Genomic DNA, 10338 nt, shown 5'->3' with positions numbered 1-10338 from the left:
TAGCTCCATGGGCAACACACATAACACTTTCTATTTCAAAGTAATAAATCATATTAATTATAAGTCCTTCAAAAAAAGAAAAAAGAAATTCAGGTAAAATGAATAAGAAAAATAAATAGAGATCTATCTTAAAGCAAGAAAATGAAAATTAATACATAAAACATAATTCAACTCTATATTTCCTTAATAAAAGGTAAACCAGTTAAATATAATTGATCTATAAAGAGACTTAAATTTCCAAAACTCTTGGAAAGCAAGTATCAATTTATAATATATTATAATTTATAATATATAACTTATTATATAATACCATGTAATATGTAATATATTACATGCATTATATTATGTCAACATAGATTATATTGAATATATTTTATAATATATTATAAAATTTATGAGGGTCCATTCTCTTTGGTCATGCTACAGAGATAAAGATGTTTATCTTTATGCAATGATAGCAAGCAAAATTTAAAATAATAATGAGATAAGGACTCCTGAGTCAAAATAATATGGGTATGAAACCCAACTAACTACTCAGACCATCTGTCTGCTTTTGTTTCAGGTGTTAACTGTTTTAATTTCCTCTTCCTCATCTATAAGGTGGGCATAATAAGATGGTTTTTACAATAAAGGTTTAGTGAGATCAAATGAGGCCAATAAACACCTCATTATACCTTTCATACTTACCCATTTTCAGTATATAAATCATAAACATAACTATGAAGATTATTCTGCAACCTAGAAGGGACTTTTAGTGATAAATTATTAAAGTAAAATAGAAAATACAACGTTTTTGCCAGGATTGGGACAATGCAGATTTATGTCTGCACAGATATAATGACAGATCTGTCAGGGTGATGTCACTGCAGAAGATTTATCTTCCCTTATGTTACTAATGTTAAGTTTTTTCCAGAAAAACAATAGCTTAAACATTTTAATAAGTCACATTATAGTTTTAAATAGCTTAATCCACAAGACCTTTGAACAGAAACCAAGTCCATGTGGACTGTTCCACTGACTCATCTTTAAATATACAATGGATTTGAGAGAAGAGAAATAGGGTGTTTCCACATACAACTCTTCCTGTTCTCCATCTCATCCCCAGAAACTCAAAATGCTAACAACCTTTATATTAGCAACAAAACCTCTTTACAAGATATTAAAGTATAAAAATACTACTTATAGGAATGACAACTTGAATTTAACTCTTTTCTCTACTTCCCTGTGCAGATGCCTTTAAGAGATATGGCTCAGATAAATTGTACCCACGTACAGGAGTTTATTCTCATGGGCCTCACAGATCGAAAGGAGTTGAAGATGCCCTTCTTTGTGGTTTTCTTGTCTATCTACTTCTTGACAGTAGTAGGCAATCTAGGTTTGATCCTAGTCATTAGAACAGATTCAAGACTTACTAACACACCGATGTACTTCTTTCTTAGCAACCTAGCTTTTGTTGATTTCTGTTATGCTTCTGTCATTACACCCAAAATGCTTGGCAATTTCTTGTACAAACAAAATGTTATCTCCTTCAATGCATGTGCTGCTCAGTTAGGCTGTTTCCTCACTTTCATGGTATCTGAGTGCTTGCTACTGGCATCCATGGCCTATGACCGATACGTGGCCATTTGTAACCCTCTCCTCTACATGGTTGTAATGTCCCCAGGAATCCGCATTCAGCTTGTAGCTGTTCCCTACAGCTATAGCTTTCTTATGGCACTATTTCATACCATCCTCACTTTTCGCCTCTCCTATTGTCATTCCAATATCATCAATCATTTCTATTGTGATGACATGCCTCTCCTTAGGCTAACCTGTTCAGACACTCACTCCAAACAGCTGTGGATCTTGGCCTGTGCTGGGATCACATTCATTTCCTCTGTTCTGATTGTCTTCGTCTCCTATATGTACATTATTTCTGCCATCCTGAGGATGCGCTCAGCTGAGGGCAGGCGCAAGGCTTTCTCCACATGTGGCTCTCACATGCTGGCAGTCACCATCTTCTATGGGACCCTCATCTTTATGTACTTACAGCCGAGCTCAAACCATTCCCTAGACACAGACAAAATGGCCTCAGTCTTCTACACAGTGATCATTCCCATGTTGAACCCCTTGATCTACAGCCTCAGGAATAAAGATGTAAAAGATGCCCTGAAAAAAGCCATCCTTAATAGAAACCAAGCTTTGTGTTTATGAAATTCTGAAAACATGAGTTGAATAAATAAAACTAGAATTTCCTTCATGATCTGATTGTTTTCTTTTTTAAAAAAGCTTGTAGAGTGCCTTGATTTTAGTTGGTGGCCAATAAACATTTGTTCACTGTAAAATAAAATCATACTCTGAATTCTTTGTAAACAAGTGTGACTTAAAATTAAAATTTATATGTAGAAAGTACCAGAGGAATTTATATCATGTTATTTCTCAAATGAAACTATATATATATATGTACCACTGTAAGCCAGTGATATCAACTGGGATTGATTTTCATTTGGTAATGTATGGAAGTATCATTGATTTTGACCATGACAAGGTGGCATAAAGGAAGACCATTTGTGCCTAGAAGCTCAAGGCTAGGGATGCTGCTACATCACCTACAATGCACTGGAGGGTATGAGTGGGAAATATCAGTGAGGGAGACAGAACATGGGAGACTCCTAACTCTGGGAAACGAACAAGGGGTAGTGGAAAGGGAGGTGGGCAGGAGGATAGGGTGACTGGGTGCCGGGCCTAATTTAAGATGGTATTGTAATGTTTATACACTACATCATCTGTATAATTTGGCAGAAAACAATGTATCTTTGATAATAAATGTATCTTGAGACATTAAAACTGTTTGATATTTGTCACTCTTTCTCAGCATGCAGAGTCTTTCTTGAGTGTTTTGTTTCCAGTACTTCTTATCACAAAATAGGCTCAGATGTTTAAAACAAAACTTTGGAAAAATAAAAGTCTGAACAATTTTTAGGATGTTTAGTAAGGTCTAGTTATATTTTATTCCTAGCCACAAATCAGGGATCTTTTTTCCCCTAGAAAAAGGAAGACAAATGATAGATGTCAATGAACCTGACTCCTCATAGTACCACAAGTAGAATTACTTTTGGAAATCCGCTTGTTTCCCTCTCATTGATAAAATGATGGGATTGTGCTATGTATATGGCTTTAATTTGTTTTCCTTTACAGAGTTATTTAGCTAACAAATGAATTCTTAATATTAATAATAATTACAGCAATAATATTTATAGCTACTCTGGTTGAATAGGATAGTAGGCATAAAGATTGGCCCTACTGTTCTTCTTCTTCTTCTTTTTTTTAAAGATTTTATTTATTTATTCATGACAGACACAGAGAGAGAGAGGCAGAGACATAGGCAGAGGGAGAAGCAGGCTTCATGCAGGGAGCCTGACATGGGACTCAATCCCAGGGTCCAGGATCAGGACCTGGGCTGAAGGAGGTACTAAACCGCTGAGCCACTGGGGCTGCCACCTATTGTTGTTGTTGTTGTTGTTGTTGTTGTTCTTCTTCTTCTTCTTCTTCTTCTAATTTCTTTTTATTGGAGTTCAATTTGCCAACATATAGCATAACACCAGTGCTCATCCCATCAAGTGCCCCCCTCAGTGCCCGTCACCCCTACTGTTCTTCTTAACACAGTTTCCAGGACATCTTCCTTCAGGTGACTCAACAACACTTGAGTCATCTCTTCAGAATCAGAGTACTATTTAAAGCACTGCCTGAAAGCTCTGGGTCTAAATATAGTCTATAGTACCCTGGAGCCCATAATCCTCTGATTTTCACTTTCTCACAGGCATCTCAAAAGTTCAACTTTGCCAATAGAAGTCTCTCTAACCAGTGCTGCACCTAACCCCTGTCTGCAGCTCCTCCAGTCCTTGCAACAACCATGTCCACTTGTATCTCCAATTGTAAACAGTTTTATTAGCTGCAGTAGCACTCATGAGGATCTACAATTCACCAAGCGTGAATTCAGTGTGGTTACATCATACATTTACAAGTTAGCAGAAAATGCACTATCTTGGGAAAAGAGTAATAATTCCCAAATCTCTTCCACCCCCAACCAAAGAAACCTTTTGTAATGAGGAAAATTATTTTGTTTCCACAAAGATGCTACTTTTGTCACCTCAAGCTTCCATTAGAAAGTTGATAAACTGGATGGCTTACTCATCAGAAATCTATTTTTTCATAGTTCTAGAAACTGTAAACTCTACGATCAGTCTTCTGATTAGTTTGGTTCCTGGTGGGAACTTTCTTTCAGGCTTGTAGGTGGCCATTATCTCACTGGTTGTTCACATAACCCCCCCTTTTTTGCACATGTAGGGGGATGAGGAAGTACTCTGGTGTCTCTTCGTACAAGGGCAAAAATTTCATCGTGAAGACCCCACACTCATGATCTTATCTAACCCTAATTACCTTCTAAAGGCCCCATCTCCAAGTACTCTCACATTGGGGGTTATGGCTTCAGTGTAGGAATGGAGGGTGGAGGGCAATACAATTTAGTCCACAGCAGATACATCTTTCCCCCAATGAATATTAAAAACCATATTCTCCTGCACACACTTGCTATGGTCTTGGATGGACTAATTAAACAATGTAGAAGAGTGCTCTTTAGATCAAATCATCAAGAAAACGAAGTAATAACTGATAGACACAAGCTGAAAGAAGAAAGAAATGCTTTGTGAGCATTTCAAAGAGTAAGCCAAAGGAAGAGTATCATGTGTTACAATATTCAGGAATAAATTTTTGAGAGAATTAGCTATTCAGTGCTTTGAAAGATAAGTTGCAAGAAGGGTCACAGGACAAATCTTACCTTCCTTTCAAAAATAAGTTCAAACCTTTTCACTAAGCAACAGCAACAATATAAGCACTTAACACAGCTATAAATAGATAAAAGCATTTCAAAAATTAGAGAATTTTAGGGAAATAATTTCACACTGAAGAAAGAGCTATAAACCATAAAACTAGAGAATCTTGTTTATTCATCTCCATCCTTGGGATTCCTAAGGGGTGTGGACTGTGATTTTTCTGATAATCTACTTGCATCATACTCCTAATGTAAGATCCCTTGGGATAGAGTCATTGATAAAACCCTGCAGTCTGTTGCTGCCCAAACTCACCTGGAGAAGAAATAGGAACACTCTCTACCCAGGTAGTTTTGAAGATTATCTTTAAAATTGAGATCAAAACTAGTATTTTTAAAATGATCTAGAATAGAATGAACTGAATTTCAGAATAAAATATTTTAGGTGGTATTTTCTGAAATAAAGGTAAAGACTCTTCTAATTTTATTTCAGTTATGTACATGTACCATTATATAAAATGTATTTCTTATTAATTTGAAATTTAAAAAGATGAGATCTCCAAAATAATGTCTATTAGAACATTTGGAAAAATTAGGCACTTAATGGACTAACTTATATCAAAAATGCCTTTTCCTTTTTTGTGAAAGCTACTCATTTTACCCATAATAAGAGGTGAGCACATTAAAATCAAGTTATCAATATCTCTTTAATATATTTGATATAAGTAAATAGCATAAAATTATAAGAAAGGGAAATAAATATTGAAATATTATTAGGAAAACTCACATTTGATACCCACTACCAAGCATTGAGAAAGGACTATTTTAGAAAGTGAATGAAGTCTCAATCTATTAAGAAAAGATATTGAAAGATGAATGGATAAAGAAGATGTGGTCTATGTATACAATGGAATATTACTCAGCCATTAAAAACGATGAATACACACCATTTGCTTCGACGTGGATGGAACTGGAGGGTATTATGCTGAGTGAAATAAGTCAATCGGAGAAGAACAAACATTATATGGTCTCATTCATTTGGGGAATATAAATAATAGTGAAAGGGAATAGAGGGGAAGGGAGAAGAATGGGTAGGAAATATCAGAAAGGAGACAGAACATGAAGACTCCTAACTCTGGGAAACGAACTAGGGGTGGTGGAAGGGGAGGAGGGCGGGGGGGGGGGGTGAATGGGTGACGGGCACTGGGGGGGGGGGGGCACTTGATGGGATGAGCACTGGGTGTTATGCTATATGTTGGAAAATTGAACTCCAATAAAAAAAATTATAAAAAAAAAGAAGAAAAGATATATAGATGGGCAGCCCCGGTTGGTGCAGCAGTTTAGCACCGCCTGCAGCCTGGGGTGTGATCCTGGAGACCCGGGATCCAGTCCCACATCGGGCTCCCTGCATGGAGCCTGCTTCTCCCTCTGCCTATGTCTCTGCCTCTCTAAATAAATAAATAAATAAATAAATAAATAAATAAATAAATAAATAAATATATATATATATATATATATTTTTTTTTTTAAAGAAAAGATAAATAGAAAAAATAGAAAAGATATATCAAAACAGACAGTTGCCAGAAATGGGAGATAATATGCAAATAAGTTATATATAAAATGTTTCTGGAGCACAAAAAGGAAAACTTGTGGGTCACACAGCATGGAAATTAGAAATCAGAGAAGTCTTTACAGGAGAAGTGGGATTTGGATAGACCTTGAAGGATAAATGGGAATTTTCCTTCCAGCTCTCCATCCAGCATTCACCTAGTAGATACGAGCATGTATGGAAAGGACATATGGAAGTAAGGAAGACTATAAGGGGATGTTGTTACCTGAAAACTGAAACCCAATCATTCTGATTAGATTACATGTGCTTCCTGTAACAGAGAGAAGACATATGAGTGGAATTTGAATATAATATAACATGGGTTACATGGTAACAGATCATATATAATATGCCTTCAAAGATATTTGCATAGATATGTATACCCTCCTTTCAAGATAAGATTAAATGCATACTGAAGTTCTTATAGCTGCCAAACAGTGAAGCCTTCCTCAGCATCTTGGAATTAGAAAACATTTCTTTTTTTTTAGAAAACATTTCTAATCAAATAGTTGCTTAATTACTTCAGAATGGAATTTAAGTATTTGTAGGATCACTAGTTAAACTTTTAAAAGCTTTAATGATCTACTCATTCCAAGTAATGGTAGTTGGCAGCTATGATCAATATCATCAAAGAGATTATCTTCATCCCCATATCAAGTGGTAACATTCACACACACAATTTTAAAATGTACTTTTGATTTCCGTATTTAGCTTTATGAGGAATATTTACCTTCTCTTGATGTATTCTTTCATCTGTTTCCTGACATAGCAAAATATATTAATTAAGCTATATATCTCGCTTTTGTTAATTATTCTTTGCTAAGACTATATTTGAGGATCTAAAATTTTAAGACACTCTTTTCCATCTTTAATTTGAAAGACATATTGCATGTAAAATTTTATGGCTGTCTCCATCTAACAGTTAACGATTTTCTGTTTTTCTTGTTCAATAACCTCTAAGTTTGAAGACCTGAAGGTAGTGCACCCTGACCCACAAGCACTGTCTACCCTGTTGCCAATGAATTTTCAAAGTGATTACACTGCTTCTCTGTACATCTACCTTTTATGTATCAGAGGAAGAATTTTTAACATAATATTTTCTATTTTAAAATCTATTTGTGGGGCCTCTGGGTGGCTCAGCGGTTGAGTGTCTGCCTTTGGCTCAGGTGGTGATCCCGGGACCTGGGATCAAGTCCCATATTGGGCTCCCTGCAAGGAGCCTGTTTCTTCCACCGCCTATGTCTCTGCCCCTCTCTTTCTGTGCCTCTCATGAATAAATAAATAAATCTTTAAAAATAAAATAAAATAATAAAATAAAATCCATTTGTATCTGCCCTGGCCTGGGGATAAATACTTTCCTTTTAATATTCACAGTCCTTTTACACATAAAATAGCATCATTTATAGATTAGAAACAGAGGAACAAACTGAATTTTTGCCATCCTAAAGTTTATGTGATTAGAGAGTGAAAAAGCCAAATTCTATTTTTTTTAAAGATCTATTTATCTGAGAGAGGCTAGGGGGTGGATAGAAGGAGAGAGAATCCTGAAGTTGACTCCCCCACTGAGCACAGAGCCCCATGCTGGCTAGATTGCAAGACCCTGCAATCATGACCTGTGCAGAAATCAAGAGTCAGCCACTTCACCAACTGAATCACCCAGGCACCCTAACAAAGCCAAATTCTAATACAGGTCCTCCAATTTTAAGAGTTTCTTCTATTATTCTTCTTGACTTAAATCTCAACAAAATACCATCTTTCAATAGTTATCTGTCATTAGAAGAGCAACTGTTCATTATAAAAATGCTAAATGAGCTAGAAGCTCCAGGGCATCTTCTTTCTTTCTCAGAGATGTAATAAATTGGATGAGCCCCAATGGAAATTTTACACTTACTCCTTCAGAAGATTACCCACGTTTTGAATTTCATCGAACAAGCCAAGAAAGTTTGAACGCTTTGAAAAGGGACACAATTGCTAGTACACTGCATTGCCATGATTGAAACTTTAGTCTCATATTTTTGTAACATTGTGATGTAATGATTTATAAGAAGTATTTATTTTTCAGATAGATTTGGTCTTTGTTCACAGTTCTGAAAAGGCTTCAGAGAGATGAAGGTTGAATAGGTGTCTTGTTATATTAAAGGCATAATTTTTGGACTCCATCCTAGAGTGGGGGCCTGGGCTTTGAACCAGCCAATGACCAATGACTTAAACCAGTCAGGACTATGTAATGAAGTCTCCATAAAGGAGACTGGGTTCTGAGAGTTTGGGTGGGGGAGGAGAGGGAGCTATACATTACATTTGATTTAATTAAGCTAGACCTAATTCTCCTCTCTTCATCCAGATACACCAAAGACATGGTCCAGAGAAATTGCACCCAAGTGACAGAATTTATTCTCATGGGCCTCACAGATCGTCAGGAGTTGAAGATGCCCCTCTTTGTGGCTTTCTTATCTATCTACCTCTTCACAGTAGTAGGTAACCTGGGTTTGATCCTAGTCATTAGAACAGACTCAAGACTCAACACACCAATGTACTTCTTTCTCAGCAACCTAGCTTTTGTTGATTTCTGTTATGCTTCTGTCATTACACCCAAAATGCTTGGCAATTTCTTGTACAAACAAAATGTTATCTCCTTCAATGCATGTGCTGCTCAATTAGGCTGTTTCCTGGCCTTCATGACTGCTGAGTGCTTGCTACTGGCATCCATGGCCTATGACCGATACGTGGCCATTTGTAACCCTCTCCTCTACATGGTTGTAATGTCCCCAGGAATCTGCATTCAGCTTGTAGCTGTTCCCTACAGCTATAGCTTCCTGGTTGCACTATTTCATACCATCCTCACTTTTCGCCTCTCCTATTGTCATTCCAATATCATCAATCATTTCTATTGTGATGACATGCCTCTCCTTAGGCTAACCTGTTCAGACACTCACTCCAAACAGCTGTGGATCTTTGCCTGTGCTGGGATCATGTTCATTTCTTCCCTTTTGATTGTCTTCGTCTCCTATACATACATTATTTCTGCCATCCTGAGGATGCGCTCAGCCGAGGGCAGGCGCAAGGCTTTCTCCACATGTGGCTCTCACATGCTGGCAGTCACCATCTTCTATGGGACCCTCATCTTTATGTACTTACAGCCGAGCTCAAACCATTCCCTAGACACAGACAAAATGGCCTCAGTCTTCTACACAGTGATCATTCCCATGTTGAACCCTCTTATCTACAGCCTCAGGAATAAGGAGGTGAAAGATGCCTTGAAGAAAGTTATCATCAGTAGAAACCAGGCTTTTATGTTCATGAAATTAAAGAAGTGACTTGAATAAATATAAACAGACTTTTCTTTACAGTCTGGTTTTTCCTCTTAAAAAACTATCAGATGCCTATTTTTAATATGTGATTTCTGTTATATTTGTTCACTGCATACAATTTATCTTTGATCCATAGGAAATTACTGAGTTTCCCAATTCTCAAATAAAAAAAAATTGCATAAAAAGCCATTAATTTGGTACATAACTAGTTATAGGCAGAACATGGACAAAAGTTCAGACTCTGCCTCTCCAAATTTCCAGTTCAGAATTCTCTAGCTATATTAACAATATGCCGTCTGAAAAGCAAAGATGCATAGTGTAAATACTCTTTTCCTGATATGCTAATTTCTTGGGAAAATATGACAATATAAAACTGTTCCATATTGTAATTTAACAAACCACCTTTATTAAAAAGAATAGTGCTACATCCTAACTTTACTCTGTGACTGACTTAACACAACTTTCTACTGACCTGGAAGTCTGGCTTGGTCCCAAAAGGCTAAGTAAACTGCTTTTTGTAAGCCTATGAGATCTCATATAGTTTTTCCAATTAACTAAAATAAAAAAAAATAATAATAAAGTAATTTAGGGTTAGTATCCCAAGGGGATCATCC

At 36.5% G+C, this 10338-nt stretch overlaps 2 protein-coding genes across 2 annotated transcripts; both read left to right on the top strand.

Annotated features, from left to right (window-relative positions):
- The first annotated feature begins 1245 nt into the window (after nucleotides 1-1245).
- Nucleotides 1246-2193, top strand: OR8U8 (olfactory receptor family 8 subfamily U member 8). The gene has a single exon (XM_038564476.1). The coding sequence runs from the start codon at nucleotides 1246-1248 to the stop codon at nucleotides 2191-2193; it is 948 nt and encodes a 315-aa protein (XP_038420404.1).
- Nucleotides 2194-8024: 5831 nt separating this feature from the next.
- Nucleotides 8025-9730, top strand: OR8U9 (olfactory receptor family 8 subfamily U member 9). Its single transcript, XM_038562465.1, has 2 exons — nucleotides 8025-8031; nucleotides 8769-9730. The coding sequence occupies exons 1-2, from the start codon at nucleotides 8025-8027 to the stop codon at nucleotides 9728-9730; spliced, it is 969 nt and encodes a 322-aa protein (XP_038418393.1).
- Nucleotides 9731-10338: the final 608 nt, after the last annotated feature.

This window comes from Canis lupus, chromosome 18 (assembly GCF_011100685.1).
Source record: "Canis lupus familiaris isolate Mischka breed German Shepherd chromosome 18, alternate assembly UU_Cfam_GSD_1.0, whole genome shotgun sequence".
NCBI lineage: Eukaryota > Metazoa > Chordata > Mammalia > Carnivora > Canidae > Canis > Canis lupus.
The sequence above is the reverse complement of the archived record's forward strand: the minus strand, read 5'-3'. Positions and strand labels throughout refer to the sequence as shown.